The 17960-nt window shown below is 40.7% G+C and overlaps 1 protein-coding gene across 3 annotated transcripts in view; it reads right to left on the reverse strand.

Moving 5' to 3' along the window:
• Positions 1–11310: 11310 nt before the first annotated feature.
• The window catches only part of macrod1 (mono-ADP ribosylhydrolase 1), a 105051-nt gene continuing 98401 nt past the window's right edge, over positions 11311–17960 (reverse strand). Inside the window, exons 9-11 of one of the 3 annotated variants that reach the window (XM_070913236.1) lie at positions 17643–17724; positions 15544–15573; positions 11311–11756 (exon numbers count right to left, since the gene is read on the reverse strand). In XM_070913236.1, the coding sequence (XP_070769337.1) occupies positions 15569–15573; positions 17643–17724 (87 nt within the window). In that variant the 3' untranslated portion in view covers positions 11311–11756; positions 15544–15568. Of the gene's footprint in view, positions 11757–15531; positions 15574–17642; positions 17725–17960 lie in introns of all 3 variants that reach the window. The other 2 variants (XM_070913235.1, XM_070913234.1) reach the window with 2 other exon arrangements.

The following is a 17960-nucleotide window of genomic DNA, read 5'->3' on the forward strand; positions in this document are numbered from 1 at the left end:
TTTCCAGTGATACTAAGTTATGAACTACCTCTCTAGTATGGAGCCCCGAAACTGACCAAATTAAGTAAAACGTTAATTGACAAGTCAAAAATAAAACTGAATACGTCCCTTCATAATATTGTTATTTTTCCATTACCACAATCAGGTTATAAGTTACATTAATACTTGATTAATTGTTCTATATTTATCTTTCACTAGCTCATTCAACTCCTGTTTTCTCCATGCAATATTTGCATTACCTTGGCTTCTTTTAATATAGCCACGATCATGGCTAACCAAGTAATTTTTGTGCTTGACCCTAACCACACCTTGAACACAGAAGGAAAACACGACATGTATTGCTGTGACTTGTTGGTAGCATCAGAGCAGTTAAGAGGACTGTGCCAGCTAGCTCAACTGACAACCCCGTTAGCTAAACACACCGAGCACCAGCCTTTTCTGCTAATGTTTAGCTTCCTTTCTGAAGCTAACTTTAGTCATAAAACTACAGCAGCCAGTCCACATAATGTTAATCACCCATATACTGAACTGTATACTGCTGTAGCATCACAGTATGAACTCTTGTAACAGTAGCTAAGGTGTTAGCTAAGTTAGCTAAGTAATGCTACTAGGAAGTTCACAAACACTGTGCTTTTATAACATCTTCATCTTCAAATGTGTGTCTTGTCTTCATCAAAAACTGACTGATCAGGGTTAAAAAAAAAAAAAAGTATCTATTTTTCTTTTTACACATTTTAATTATTCACTAACAATATTACTTATTTATGTTTTCAGCTTTATCTTTTGACTGCTGAATTACATATACATATATGTATATACATATATACATATTACATATATGTAGTTCAGCGTAGGAAGAAATACCCGAGTGGAGCAGAAATGCTAGAAGTAAAAGCCCTCATATGCAAATTTCACTTAAGCATTAAAGTTCAGTGCCAGAAGAGCTTCATCTTGTCTTCCATAAACCTTTACAGGATTAACTAAACATGTTCAGTGTTCCTGCTGTTCCTTCTGATCACCTCCTCTTTAACTTGGCCCACTCAAAAGTAAAAAAAGTATCACTTTTAAGGGCTGATCACATATTCTGTAAGACATGCTTCAAGGTAAAAAGGAGACGCTGTTAGATATCAGGTACTCATAAAATGTTGAATATTACCACTGAAACAAGGTGAACCAAAAGCATAAAAATCTCTGGAATGGCATACTTAATGTAATAAAGGTGCCACAAAAAATGCATTTAAGATTAGAAAATGATTAAGTCATCTGCAATCCAGTTTGAGGCATCACTCTTGAGTGTTGGATTGATGCAGTAAGCAAAATAAATACAAAAATCTAATGATAAACCTCCTTGTAACCCCTGGATGTGATCTGTGCACAGCGGGATAAACATGGAGAAACCCCACCATCTGGCTCACATATGGTTGAAAATCCCATTTCCTTTTAGGGCTCCCGTGTAAATCCAGTCATTGATCTGATGGCAAATGATCTGAACTAGTGCTTTAATGAGAATCCTCCTTAACTCCTTTCACTGTTGCACCAAATGGTGTCAGTGTAGAGCTGGCCAGGCCTCCGCCAGCAGACAGACAGACTGACGGATGAAGAGGGGGGAATTAGCATGCAAGCTTTCCTAAATGAGCAGACCTGAGAGTTCATCATGAAGCTAAAAGGGCCCTCTTATAAGACAGGCAGCTTCCAAAGAGCTTCTGCCTCCCAGATTAGGACGAGGACACGTCAGCATTTCCGGTAGGGGTTGTTTTTGAGTGTGTGTGTTCAGAAGACAACACTGAGGATAATGGCAGGCTGTAGCTCTTTCTCTCCATCCAGCCCTCCCCAAACACACATCCTGAATTATGATTTGCAAATGACAAATGGATCGCTAATACAATTCATGAATTATGTAGTTGTCATGGTGACATTAATCAAAAAGCAGGCCCCTTCTCTCGGCTCCGAACATTGTGTTTGTGGAATTGAGATGCATGACGGGGGCTGCACACCGAGCCGCCTGAGTGAGCGCAGGGCAAAGCGATAGCAAGATATTGGTTCTGCCAGTCACTCAGAGGCTTATTATGAGTGCAATGCAACAATCACACGCCCTCAGGCACACAGACAGACAGCACCCACAGACAAAAAGTGAAGGGTGAGACTTTAAATTCTCCACAGAGGAGCCTTGTGGTTACGCACACAGCAAGAGCATTCACAGGTTGCTTTTTGTCATTTATAAACCGTCCGTGCATTATCAAGAAATTCTTAAAGAGGGGCACTCAAAGGAGGATGAATAAAACAACAAGAATGTAATTTGTTTGCAACTTGACCCTTGTTTATTCAGCAGGATCTCTCACTGAAATAAACTATTTTGAAGGAAGGCTTTATCCCTGTGAGCATAACAAGCAGCAGCAGCAACACAAAATCAGTCAAAAAAGAGAAAAGCCTCGGAGGAAATAATGAAATAGCGAGAGAGATTTCTTGGCACAAAATGAGTGATTAAGTGCCATCTCCACCCCTGATTCCTAAAGCGATGAATGATGGATGGTTGCCTGGGTTGACATCACGGTTGGATCTCGAGAGTCTGCTCAGCTGCTTAATTATTGAGCACCTGAGGGGTGTAACACTATCGGTGAACATCACTTTTTCACCCCTCCTTGTCAGTGTTTTTGGCCTTCCTCCTCTAGAAAAGACCTCCCCTCGCTCTTTAAATACTTATCTTTCTACTTCCTCTTTCTTAATCTCTTTTTTCTTACCAAGAGGACTCTCTCCACCTCTGTGGCCCATGTGTCTTTCCTCACCACCCCCCCTCCACCCATTTACCTCCAGTCCTTGTCTGAGCGATCAAATTTTAATGACTGTGTCTTACTAAAGAGCCTCCAGTGACCAAAAACTTCACTTAAACCACTTAGTCCACTAACTGAACAGGCAAGGCATCCTAAATACTTAGAGGTGCATTAGAGTTTTGTTTAGCCCTGCTTTTCGCCTCTGAGATGAATCTGTGAAACTATCAACTGAATCCAAATCAAGCAGGGTTTTTTTCGTCTCTTCCCAGGCTCGTTTCTGCGGTCTGGCCGATTTAGAAATCAGCGCACACCATAGAAACTTCACTTTGGGTTAATAAAAAGTTGTAATTCATGGATTGTTGTTGGGCATTTTTCTCCCAGCAGTGGCCCCCCGGTTGGGCAGGCACCGAGACAAGAGAGCGGCGGGGTGATCTTTGATCAAGAAGTGGTGGTGTAATTCAATTAATTATATTTTTGCTCCAGGCAACAGAAGTCGGGGAGGGGGATCATTGAGAGGGAACACAATACAACTAGGTGGAAAAATAACAAGTCAGTGTGTGCACACACACCGACTGACCCTGCAACCTCGCCTCCTCACAAAACTGTCAAAATCTCCGTGCTTTCAGCGGGCTTTTACTCAATGAGGTTAGCCCAAAGGTGAGTCTGTTCATCTATAACTTCCCTCCCTCTGCCTCCATCCATCCCCCCATCCCTTCATCTTTACCCCACTCTCCCCTCTCTCTTTTATTTCATCCTCTCTCTATGCTTCGTTCAGGATCGTTCCTCCTCTCCTAACAGTGTGTCCCTGCTGCTCCCCTCCCTCCTCCTCCTCCTCCTCCTCCCTCATACACTCCCTTTCTCTCCCCTAGTGTATTAAGGGGCTTTGACGCTCTCAGTAAAAGCTGATTTATTCTCTTGGTGATATCGATCGGTTTCTGCATTAAAGATTATAATTCATTACCCCGGCCCCTTTTAATACATTAAACACTCAAAATAAAAATAAAATAACCCCCCCAACCCCTCCCCTTCCCCAACCCAGACTCCCCCGTGTCCCGAGGGTGCGGGAAAACACTCTTGTCGAGACGTCCGGCCTGTCGTCCTGGGCCCCAGAGCTCTACCTGTGTGTGTGTGTCTCACTGACTCACAGACACTGAGCTACTCACACGCACACACTCTGATACAGTTTCAAACACAGGCAATACACACTGTCACGAACACACAATGACAAATCACTGACATCAGTGGCCAAAACAGTGAACAATAGATAGATTGATAGAGATATAACAATTCACCATTTCAGTGATTTATAAAGAAAAAAAATACAAAAAATTATCTGGTTCCAGTTTCTCAAGCGTGATTATTTGTTGCTTTTCTGTGTAAACTGATGGTCGGACGAAGACATCAACTCAGGCTTTGAGAAGTTCTGACGAGCTTGTTGTTTCATGTTGCTTCATGTTGTTAGCACTGAGGCGATGTCGGCCTGTGAAATATCTCAACATCTGCTGAATGGATTGGTTTAAAATGTGTCCAGACATGAGTGAGTCTCAGATGATTAATCCAAATGACTTCGATAATTCCCTGACTTTTACTCCATCGACTACTCCATCACCCAGCAGGGTGACATTTGTGGGTTTCAGTGAAATGTCTCAACCAACTATTGGAGGCCACCACATTCATGTCCCCTTCAAGATTACTTGCAATAACTTTGGTGCTCCTTTAACTTTTGTTTGTAGCACCATCATCAAGACAAACTAGATAGATAGATAGATGGATAGATGGATAGATGGATAGATAGATAGATAGATAGATCATCACTCATCATTTACATAAATTTCCTGAGTGCGCGGCAGAAATCACCGCCTTCACGTGACTCCACAGATGCGTTGGCCACAACAGGATACAGCTTCCTTCCAGGCAGGTCAAGTTAAAGATTTGTGTACCTCCTACGTACGCTCCCCTGTTAGTCAATACGGCCGGCCTCTGTGGGATAGTAAGGATTTAAGAAGCGCCATGTGTCCCCCTATTGATTTTACCCCAAATGGCTGCACCAATTCCCTGCACAAAACAAGATTGCCCTTCCCCATCGTCTTGACAGATTGATTTTGTATCTCAGCCGCGAGGACCTGAGGAGCAATCCCTCTGATTCTGCCTCCTTGCACTGTCACTCTGATGGACAATTTCCCTCTCCATCCTTACCTCTCCCGTCTCTCCTCTTTCTCCTTCCATTAAAGGACTCTTCTACCTCTAAGCTCTAACTTCTCTCTGTCCGGCCCCCCCCCCCCCCCCCCCCGCCCCTCCTACTCCTCCTCCGTCTCCCCCCCTCTGCCTCTCTTTCCCTCTGACAGGCTTTCAGACAGTAAATCAGAGACATTGATCCAGCGCAGCGCCCAAGTGTCCTGGATTCTGCTAAAGAGCCATTTTCATTTCACAAGCAGTTTACTGGCCTCGCTACCCCCCACCCGTAAACATCGCCCTCCTCCCTCTTCTCTCGCTCTCTCCATCATGGCCTCATCCATACACATCACCCATCTCACCTAACTGCCACGTCCTCATCCTCTCTGAGTGCCGGCCGCTGTTTTCCTCCCACTTTTTGCTACCGACTCACAATTTTCTTAGAAGAGAAATACCTTGAAAGGCCTGAAACATTTCACTAATACTTAATGATTGCACACACACACACACACACACACACACACACACACACACACACACACACATATATTTCTATTCTACGCTCCTCCACAGTCAGGGTCCAGAGCTCAGCAGGGCTCCTTGAATTGGTTCCAAGAGGTCTGACTCCAGCAACATCAGGACTAATTTAACTTCCCTATAATTTGTTTGACATCAGCACAATGAAGAAATGTGCAGGACTACTTTGTTAACGGGTCTCCCCGTCCCCCCAACAGGATTTCTATACCTCTCTGCCACATTTATATTAGGTCATGTCTTATTCTGGAGGGAACGCTACAAAGAAAAAGCAGCTCGGAGATGCTGTTATGTTCCAAGATAGCTACACATCATATAAACATCAGAGATCTGACATTTATCTCTAGACTCTGGGGGAATGGCTGTACAGTATGTTTACATTGTAATATAACTTGGCATTGCTGGCATGTTTCTGTAACTATGTTCAAGATGACTTTCTGTCTGCATTGAAGCTGTACTTTCTGTGATATACAGTGCAGTCGTGAACAGTCACATTTTCTATTGTTTTTAACTCAGTAGAAAATGTACTTCTAATGTTAACAGTGACTGACGGCATTCACATCCATATTGGTTAAAATGTGTAGGAATCAATCCATACCATATCAAATCCACAGATTTGTTTGCAAATTAAAAATTGAACTAATATATCTTATTATACAAAAAAGACTTACACCTTCATATATTCAATAAACAAAAGGCTTTGCAGCTTTTTTTATAGTTTGTGTATATGTGAATATATATTTTAAAGCTTATACAAAGACTAAAAGCTCATAGTCACCCCAATTTTTACAGGGTTACAGTTCCTGCACTGTTCACTCAGAGTGGATGATTAAACGAAAGTTTAAAGTCAGGACTTAAAAATCATAGTCATTGTTTCACCTCAGATTTAATGTACTGGAGTACAGAACCAGCATAACAAAAGATGAGTCACTGCTCAAATACTTGCAGACGGCAATGTACACTGTATATTGTTTGAGAACTGATTCTGATTAGTGTTATATTGAAGTAACACTAGTATTTGTGTACCCATGTAAAGGCAATATCTTTTGGGATAAGAAAACTTGGTTTGTTAGATCTTAGATTGTTTCCAAGGTCAGCAATGAGCTTTGAACCTCACATTTTAATCCAACACAGACAAGAAGTCCTTAAAGTGATCGGAGAAGAATCTACAACTTGACGACGAATGGTCAAACTCTATCTGCAGATAACGATCATGTGATATGATTGAAAGCTCCAGAACAGCCACAGAATGGACCCTGTGGTGAGATTGTTGAGGTAAAGAATGAACTTTAAACCTAGTTTGTTTCAGGCCCTATGACAAACAGCAGAGCAGATAGACAAAATAACACAAACACTTTTTTAAAAACAACTTTTGTTTTGAAATAACGCGATTGCAAACACTGCCACACAGTTGGATCATATTAGTTTGAGGGCCAGTTTACAGCAGACATTTCTCAAACCCTTGCACAGGACACTGATCACGTCTGTGAAAAGCTTTTTGTCTATTTGGCAAATGCTGTCATGACTTTTCTTGACATATAAATGTAAAACTCTGGAGCTCGGTTAGTTTTCTCATGTTGCTCGAAAAACTCACCTCCCACAGTGGTGATTGTCACTGCTAATTGTCATTTTGTCTGATGTGAGCCAGCATGTAGCAGTGTTTATGGCTGTGATTAAGTAATTGTTATTAATAGTACCCTGAACCCCCGTTTATTTTGTGGTTTAGTGCACTTTTACCTAACAAGACGCAGCTGCAATAATACTTCATCTTGTCACTTTTATAAAGCTGTTCATTTAAAGCTTTGCTCTTAGCTCAGGTTCCCACCCTGAAAGTGTGACCACCTGAATCTCTACATCAGGAGCCAGAACCTTCTGGCGGCCAGCGGCCTGCAGGTTTGTTTGTGAGGCCCTTCAGGGAGATAATATCCCACAACTGCAGATTCAGAGGCTCGCAGGCCAGAGAGAAGACTGCAACAGGAAGTCACACAAAGAGCTGAAGGACTGCAGGACGGCTGCTGACAGCTGCTGTTGTTTCCCTGTTAATGCTGTACTAGTGGATTTTTTTTTGTTTATAGGTGCAGTATTTATTATGTTTTTGACATTTTGGTCCAGAAATGTTGGACATGTAGATATTGGAGACTTTTCTTGGATATGAATGACTCTCTATGGGTTATTGCTACCTTCATGCAGTGCTGAATGGGAAGTGTTGGGAGTGTTCATGCATTATTCCAAGATGGTTACTCCTACTGCTCGCCTTGTAGTCACATTTAAATATCATTTGAATAGCCTAAATTAGCTACTTTGCAAACACACAGTAGCTTCTTTTAAACAAGCTGAATCTATTGTATTAGTTTTAATATTGGATTTTATTTAGAAGTAACTGCCAGCGATGGTGGCTTTGCAGCCATTTTGCCAACGATTTGTTGACACTTCATTTTGCCAAATGGGAGATGCTGCCGCTGACAGAAATTCCAGATATCTCCAAATCGGAATCACATCTAGGAAGCTGAAATGGTTTTTGCATTTGGTTGCTCGTTACAACGATCTGAACAATATGAAGTGAATGTGGCATTATTTCTGTGTTCATGTTGATCCCCTGTCTTGTTCTGTATGTCAGTCAGATCATTACTTTTATCCCTAAAGGCTCTGCACATGCATGAGGTCGACTGACTCCATGTACTAATGAGGATGAAAATGGTTTTATTTTGTCCCGATCTAAGTGGTGCAACAAAGCTAACAAGAGTCAGTGACATGTCAGTCAAGCATAATATATACAGTACACCCCCATGCAGTCCTGAGAGTAGAGCTGTGTGACAAAATATAGATACTGGACACTTACTGTATGAATCATCATCATTTTACATCAGAACTGACAGCTGTAGAGTCACACACCTGTCATTTTTGCACCTGTAAAATGCAACACATTGCTTTGCGGGATTGTTAGCAGAAAGTAGTGTACATGTCGTGAACACTATATGTTTCATTCAACTGTGTGAGACTTTGAGGGCACTACATAGAGCATTAATTTCACAATTGGGACACTTAAATTATATAGTGGACAATTAATATAACACAAATAGACGATGATTTCGGCCACAGCTGAGACCCAATCAAATCAGCCCAAATAATTAAAATCACCTGTGTGGGTTCATCATGGATGTACAGGGAACCTTAAGATGGCAAGATTCACCAAAATATTGACCTTTAAAGTCAAAAGACTGTGTCAGAGTTATGCGTGTGCAGCCTTTCTTTCAGCCCATAATTTTAGTCCAACAGAAAGTGTTAATAGTGTGACAATCTTCCACCCTGAGTGATCAAAATGGCTGCTATCAGGTAGGACCAAATGTTATCACGACAATAACTTTTATTGTGAGGCACTGTAACTTTTGTTTTGAAAAGAGCTATATAAATAAATCTTAACTTACTTACAAGCCTGCCACACAGACTCAGAGACAGGTATATATATATGACAAAACCTGCATATAAATAAAGTAGCTCATCACATTGCAATTGACTGCACTGCACAGGCCTGTAACAACAACACAATGAACAGCTGAGACACAATATGATGAAAATCACATCGAGAGAGCTTGCTGCAATAAAAAAAAAACATTCAGCAAAATTGCACAAGCACCAATTTTCCTCATTCCATATATAAGAACATTTCTACCAAACCAGAAACTGTGCAACCGCAGAGAAACTCAGGTTCTGAATAAGAGCCACTTAGGTTACAATTACACAATGCAAAAGCAATAAACAGAAAGAGAGACTAACAATTTGGAGTTTGTTCTCCATCTCCCTGCTGGAAGAAACTCAAGCAGAACAGCAACAAATATGTTTAAGCGCCAAGAAAATGTTGACAAGGCAGTAACCTATTAGACTGCAAGAAACAAAGTCAGCATCAGCAATCATCAGCCTGAAATGATTCTTCATCAAACACCTGAGAGTTCACTGCCGTCTGATACTGTCAGCTGACCAGGCAGCGGACATTTTTCAACACACACACACACACACACACACACACACACACACACACACACACACACACACAGGTGTGTTTGAGATATGTGAGCTGCAAGTAATTTCCAGGGCCAACAGGATTATCAGTGTATGTTCTGGAAGATGGCAGGGAATCACCCTTCAAGTTAACGAAACAGTTAGCATAATTGGTCTTCATCTGTCATCTCAAACAGAGCGGTGGACTGTTTGAGTCCCGGAGAGAAAGAAAAAGAGAGAGAGAGAGAGAGATTACTGACGGGACAGTGATGAAAATTGGTCGGAGGATAATGAGTCTCGTTGTCTTTTCATCCTCTCATCCTGTCTCTCTCTCTCCCTCTCTCTCATTACTCAGAGTGACTGGTTGGAGAGTAGCTTCACAGTCTGCTGCTTATTAAAAAACCCAGAGCGCCTTTAGATGAGTTCATCAGGCTCTCCATCCCTCTTTTCCCTCCATCCCTCCATCCTCCCGCCGGCTCTGCATCCTCTCATCCCCTCACCTTTTTTTCCTCCCCCTCTCTCAGTTTGAACTCCTACATCCTTCCTCTCTGTCTCTTTATCCCTCCCTCTTCCATCTGTTTATTTTTTCCACCATCCTGTAGAGTAAAACAGCGAGAAACAGAGACGAGGAGGAGGAAGGAGAAGAAACGGAGGCCCAGACAGGGAGGGAATCAAAGAGCTCAGAAGAGGAAAAGACAATCCCCTTTGTGACAGATGAAGCTTTAATAGAAAAGGGGGGCTTTCTCCCAATTTCCTGTTGATATTCTTTGTAGTTTATTTTTTCCCCTACTACGCCTCTCCTTCCTTTGTCCCAGCCCTCCTCCCGCCTCCTCCCTGTGCGTCTGCGCCACCGTGGCAGATTGTTTGGAATCAATAAAGATGGCTGTTGGCAGATGAAAGTCGTGGGGCGGGACGGTGGCTCGCTAAACACTCAATTCGCTTCACACAAATCACCGCCTGCGTCCCGCCGACACGTGGCGGCTACATCCTGAAACAAACAATTAAAAACTCATGCAAATGTGCTGTAGGGAGAAGCATGATGGCGCTTGCATAAATACACATATGGTGTGTTCTGACAGGCAAACAGGGTAGATGGGATTTTGGACAGCGTGGAGACAAAAAGCAAATAAAGACAAAAAAAAGAGGGAACAGGGGAGGATTGATGACTGTTGTTACAAATGAACAGGTGCTGTGGTCGTCCAAAAAAACAGAGAAGCTATGAAAGTGAGAAACTGTCAAATTAAAATAATCATGAACTAACAAAATTAGTTACTGAACTTCTTGTGTGAAGTTTTGTCTTACGTAATCATTAACAGTGAAACACAGTTCATTACACTGAAAATCAATTATTTCATGTGTTTTGCATACATTTGTATATTATTATTGGAAAGACACTACACACACTATGAATATCATATTGATATCAACCCCATGATGCAGCCCTACTGATGCTACCAAGATCAATTCTTTATATATTACTGTGTAGTGTAATCTAACAAACCATCACATTTTAGAAGCAGATATGTTTTTGTGTGTAAAATGTGAATCTTCAAAGTAACTAGCACCAAAAAGGGTCAAATGAGTATAAAGTAATATCAAATAGAAATACTCACGTAAACTACAACTACCTCAGAATTGTACTGAAGTGCAGTACCTTAGTGTATCTACTTAGTTACTTTCCACCACTGTTGACAGATAAACAAAGTCCTTCTTTCCGTCTCCTTCACATACAGATGGCAGAAAACTGAGAAGGAAATATTCATGTAAAGTGTTCCCTCGTGACGCCGCAGCTCACTGACTAATATCGCATCCCGAGAAATAATCAATTCATACACGCCAGAAGACTGTAATTCGTTTTAATAAGCTTTTGTCATTGTCTCATACACACACATGCAAACACTGGAATGCCAATATTCACGTAGGGGTTTGTAAGCTTGATGCAAAGCTGCGTCTTATCACAGACAGTAAAGGTCAAGTTCGAGTGCAGCTTAAGATACACACCGTCCATTTTCTTTTTCAAACTGTCATCACGACACCTCTCTTAACCTCAATCATTAGTGGGGAAAACAGAGAAACTAATCAACATCTGCAGAAGAGCCAGCGTGCACTTCAAAAAGCAATCATCCATTTAGGAGTTATCTTCCGGCTGTAGAAGGTCTTGATCTGTGATGAGAGCGAGGAGGAGGAGGGGGAGGAGAAATCTAGATGTTGAGCGTAGCGGTGTGTATCCACAGCAACCAAATCTGACAAATCCACTCTCTCAGAGTTTACTCTTGACAGTGGCCTCTGTGGGAGCAGAGAGAGAAAAAATGGAAACTTGTAAAACAAGGGAGGAGAGCATTTCACCTTGGTCATGCAGCAGTTAATAGCATTTTGGCTTTTGGAGCGTGTGGTTGCTTCAGAGGGATCTGTTAGCGAGGATTAGTCACTCTCAGTCCAACATGGCTAAAGACACACTCAAAACATGCAAACACACGCGCACACACATCAAGCAGACAGCCAGTGTGGGCAGTGCCAGGTGTGGGACACACATAAGGTTTATGGTGGAGGGTTGGAGGCCTGCCTGCAGCTCTGTCACACAGACACACAGTTCCGGTCCATCTACCAGCCAAGCACCGCTACTGCTCGCTCACTGCTGCTACAAAACCTGCTGCACATCCATTAGAGGAGAAAGACACCAACAGCTAGCACAGACTTTTTAAAGGGACACACCTGCATTTTTGCAAAATGACCTCTTTAGTCAAGCGAGCCAGTGGTGAAGATGAGAAAGTGCTGATTTCATGCTTCAAGTGAAGAGTTGATGCTGTGTCACAGTTTGAAACTGCAGCATGTTGTGAGTGGAAGCTCAGAGTTTGCTTCATCACAAGTAAGAAAACAGACTCTTGAACTCTAAAGCTGGATGGACTCACGGTTCAGTGTTCATGATATAAAGGTACTTTACAATCTGACCATGAGATCAAAGCTAATATTACACATGAGCCTTTAAAGCAGCATCAATTTTTTTTTTTTTTGGCAAGCTGGTGGCAGAGAAACAAGCTGCAAACACAACACTGATATATTATGAAAAGCCAAACATGTTAGCAAACAGCTGTGGATTTACACACACAGGCAGAGTTTAGTCTAATATTCACTCTCCTTTCAGCTCTGCTTTGTTCTCCAACAACACCTGAGATAAATATCTAACACTAACGCTGCAAAATGCTCCACTATGTTCACCAGCTAGTTGCTAACTTTGTCTTTCTTCCATTTCGTGCAGAGTAGGTAGTATACAGTAGAGCACCTTTCACATGACACATAATCATTTGATCCATTGTTAATATAAAAAAATATATTAGTGATAATAATAAGTGCAGCTTTAAGTGACCAAGAACTTAGAAGAACTAATATATTTGTTTGACTGTCTAAATTCTTAAAATTTTTTATAAAGTTAAGTTCCTTCAAGTTTGTATAAACACTTTGTAGCCACTCAGAGAGCATTTGAGGACTGTGATTGATGACTTCCTCTCCAACCACTTACTGAAGTCAAACTGAAGTTCTACTTTACATACAAACTGCTTTTTCTTTGAGGCCAAATACAAATCAGCTGCTGCAACATTTCATTTTCACTTGATTATTTTCACTTGTTGTTCAATCTTTTTTTCTCTCTCTCAAGAAGTCTTGTGAAAAGACCAAAACCAACAATGCGATTGTTCATCTGTCCCACTTCCCTACCTTGTCTGTGGACACTGGTTTCTACAGAAGAGATACATCTTTAAAAGCAGGTTACAAATATATATATTTTTTTAAAGAGGATAAGTAATTTCCTAAAACAGCTGGGCACTATAAATTTGAGAAAACTTTACACATACAGGAGTAAATATCAGGGGACTATTTTCAGCAGTGGATCAATACACATTCGATGCTCTAGTGAGTATTATCGTCAGCAAAACGGTGCATGTTGGACTGACTGAAATTAAACTACAGTGCAAAATTGTGGCTCATTGATTGTTTTTAATAGTTTTTAGTGTTGTGTAGTTTTTTAATGGAGGTCCGTGGTGCCACGGTGAATAAGGTATATCAGGTTTTCTCTACACAGGAAATAATTAATTGTTGGGATTTGTTGTCAATAAGGAAATATAGAATATCACCAACCTTATCCTCTGAGCACATACCCATAATTGCACATTATACTGTATGTTAGTGGCTGCTTCTGCTGAGTCATTGTTACATTTTTATCTACAAAACACTCCTTAGTTAACTCCCTTCATATTTATATTTTTGCATGAAGTAGAGAGTACAAGGGCATCGCAGTTTGAGATCCCATTATTTTTAGCTTTCCAGAGGCCTGCACTGAAATGAGAGAGAAATCCTTCCCAGTATCGGCCACTACTGGTCGGATCTGTCTGCGTAAAGATAAAAAAAATTAAGACTCTTAACCCAATGTCTGTTTGAAGCTTATGTGAGAGATACGGCTGCAAAGTTGATTGGATTCTGCTCTTATTTTTAATAGGCTGCTCCTTCTTTTCTCTCCTACTCTTCTTTAACTCCTTGTCTGTCAGAGCATATATGTAAAATTCTACAAATCCTCAGTACATGGTATGTTTTTATCTTGTCTATGTACTTAAGTGTGTTTGTTAAAGGTAAAAAAAAAAAAAAAAGTCATGCATACTGTATGCATACTGTATATATATATATATATATATATATATATATATATATATATTGCCTTGAACTGTTAAGCAGCATGCATATTAATGTTATATAGAGTGATATATTCAAACCCCAGAGGCATTTCTCTGTTGCTTCGACTTTACTGCCACTGAGACCATGAAATTCTCTTCTGAAATCTCCTTTCATTTAAAATTAAACACAACACTTTGGTTTCAATGTCAACCTTGCTTCACTGCGTTGACGTTCATGCTGCCAAGTTTTTGTTGACAGCAGAGTGTGGGAAGGTTTGTCTGTTTGTGGTGGTTAATCTCTTTGTGTTAACTCTGTGTTCAGTTAATTTCATCGCTGCTAATTTTTGTCACACAAGTCCGGAAAGCGGAAATATAAAAGTGAAGAAAGCCTGATTATTCTAATTGCTTTGTGAGGTCTAAAAGCACAGAGGAAGAGAGGACAGTTGTAAAGGCACTAATTCAGGTCCACGGTTATTTACATCGCCAACGTCTTATTGAGTTTGAGTGACCCTGCTTCGGCTGAATAATTAAGGTAAATGTAAGATTTTGACCGAATTAGACGCAGGACTCTGCAGCCGTGCAGAAATTGAGGAGGTGAACATTTGTTGGATTTCTTCTGAGCAACTTTCTGATTATTTTGTTGGTCTTAAGTTTGGCTTCGGCAGCAGCTGTGTGCCGGGTCACATGAAAATAATAACTGTTTTATAAAAGCAGAAAGCACGAGACAGCTGAGACCTCTCTCTCAAAATGTTTTTGGAGGCGAGACGTGAGCTTGATTTATAGCAGTGGCAAAGCAAGACATTAGAGGTTAAGGCTGCAGTTGTAATACCGATGCTTAATTTGAATAATTGAGTGAATGACTGATCATGCTTAGGAGCCGAGACTGCTTGGCATTAGAACACTATCAATCACGGGTGCAATCAAAACAAATGGGTGAAGTCATCATGTCACAGCTCGAGCCAACATAGAATTTACGTATTTACTAAACTTCATTTAACCATACAGATCAATCTGCAATGATGGCACACGACTTTCCTTTTAGTCCAATTTGAGAAGCAGGTGAGAAAGGACTTGCAGATTGAACGAGGAACCTTGGAGGCTTATTCGTTATTTTTTCTTTTCGGAGGAAAAAGCATTTCACATGTTCTTCCTCAGCAACAGTTAGCTTGAGGCCACCGGTGCCCATTATTTCCTTTTCATTCAGGAATGCAAAAAGCTGTTTTAATGTAACTAAGGTGCAAATGCTTTTTAATTAATTTTTTTATACCAATTTATTACCAAAATATAACTAGTGCAGGTTGAAGGAAACATTTCACACAGGGGTTAAGACTGCCCACTTACAAACAGACTAAAGGCAGTTGTTCCTGTTGATAGAGCAAGCTACACATGTTGATACACACCATGCTGGTTACCTGAAGAACAAGCTGCTGTCATTGGTCAGGCTAAAGAAATGAGGGCAAAACAAATGATTGGCTAAGAAATGTCTAAAAGTCTTCAAATGTCATCTTGCCAACACTGTACTTGGAAGACACACACACACACACACACACACACACACACATTGTCTAATGCTCCCAACAGGATTAGTTGTACCACTATTAAAGCAACAGTTCAACATTTTTGTAAATACACTTATTTGCTTACTTTCCGAGAGTGACATCAGAACCACACCTTCCCTGAGTCCCTATTGTCACCTCAAGTGTAATGTAAAACACTTTCATTTACACTTAGCTACATATATATGTGTGTGTGTGTGTGTGTGTGTGTGTGTGTGTGTGTTAGCCAGATTCCAGATGTGATTGCATCCATCTTGGTTTTCCCAGGCAACGTGTAAATATCAGTGTATCCAGTCCAGAGGGTGGTGGTAATGCACCAACGTATTTTGGTAACAGCTAAAAATCTTTAGCTGTTTAGCTGTAACAATAAAAGTTTAGATAGCTATCTACGAACTATCCACTATACAACACAAACACATGCATTACTTGCATGGATGGACTACAGGCCCTGCCCTCATGCCGCACCCTCACCCACACAGATCAATGCTCACAGACTCATTTACACATTCTCAACCTCTGGCTGGAAAGCATCCCAAACAATCGTATTTTAATCTGTCTCTGATGCTTCTTGGTTGCTTAACTTGACTTTTTTTGACATTGGATAGCTATCTGATCCTCCAAAGATGCACAAAGTGGCTAAGTATACATTTGGAGAGTGTGTTTGCCAGGTGTGGTAAGATTGTGCCAAGACATAGAAACTAAGAGCTGGAGATACAACACAGACGGCTGGATGGATAAACTGCTGTTTGTCAAGAAATAGTTACAACATGCAAACCCCATTAAATAAGACTAAATGAGATACAATGTGTTAATTATTGAGCTTTATAGTTGCTGGTAGACGTATTTTTGAACTTTGGACAGAGTCCGACTCACTGTTTCCACCTGCTTCCAGTCTTTATGCTAAGCTAGGCTAACAACATCCAGCTCCATACTTATCATGCAGACATATGATTGGTATTGATTTTCTCAACTAACTCAGAAATAAAGTAAATAAGCGTATCTGCTAAAATGTTGAACTAATGTGACTCCTTTAAGTCTTTTATTGTGCCAACCTTTAAATGTTTGGATCGCAACACAGGCTACTGACGATGATGAATATGTTTTAAATCCTAATTGCGTCCCTTCAAGCTGGTTATGTGGATTGTACTTGCATCTCCTAAAATATGTGAAAGGCTGTTACATCTGAAAAGGAAAATAAGAAGGGTCTCATTTTTAATGTTGCAATAAATCTAAAAAGAAAAAATATATATTTTGTACATCCCATTTGTTTGTTCTGCTTTGCCCTTTACTGAAATTATTCCTGACCATAACTTACATGACATATGCGTAACCCCATATCACTATTTAACATTTATCATTGTCTTAACTCACCAGCACAAATGTCTGACGCAAAGACAATTACTATCAATCAACAGAATTTGTGTTCAAATAGATTTAACTGATTGAATAAATCTAATAAATTCATGAGTGAAATATCAAGGTAGTTTCTCAGATAGACGGCTATGGAAAAGGCCATGCCAATAAACAGAATATACATGTATAAATGTACTGTAGGTCAGTATTGTGCTTAAGTGTGTGTGTGCATTAAAATCATATAATAAAACACAGTGTGTGTGTTTATGTGTATTTGAATGTTTTGTATGTCACTGCATGTATGTGTGTGTGTGTGTGTGTGTGTGTGTGGAGCAATGTAATTAAACCCAATTAAGTGTGCTATATATATACACACTGTAATGTGCCTAATGGCCTCCTGTATGTGTGAATGTACTGCATGTGCAAATAGCACACAGCGGATGATGCAGTATTTATCACACCACTGTGTGTGTGTCTCTATTTGTGTGGGTAGCTAAATTGAGCTGAGCTGTCATCACTGTATATAGGTGAGTGTGTGTTTGTGTACTGTGTGTGTGTATGTGTGTGTGTGTGTGAGTGAGAGAGAGAGAAAGACAACTCACCAGCAGGGAAGTAGAGCGGGAGGTTCTGCAGATACAGCTCCTTATCCGTCCGCAAGAAGACACAGAAGATGATTCTGTCCAGCTGACACACACACATACAATGACCTTTATTACAAGCATATGCAATAACCATGAATTCATCAATAGCAGGGGGGAACAATGTAACAGTGTGTGACACTGTGCGGCGGCGAAATCAGGAGAATGCAGCTAATGCATCAGTCCATTACTCCCCTATTAGCTGCCTATTATGATCATGCCACAACACCGCGCTTATTAAACTGTGTACAACAGAGAGAGAGAGAGAGAGAGAGAGAGTGT

This window comes from Enoplosus armatus, chromosome 10 (genome assembly GCF_043641665.1).
Source record: "Enoplosus armatus isolate fEnoArm2 chromosome 10, fEnoArm2.hap1, whole genome shotgun sequence".
NCBI classification, from domain to species: Eukaryota; Metazoa; Chordata; class Actinopteri; order Centrarchiformes; family Enoplosidae; genus Enoplosus; species Enoplosus armatus.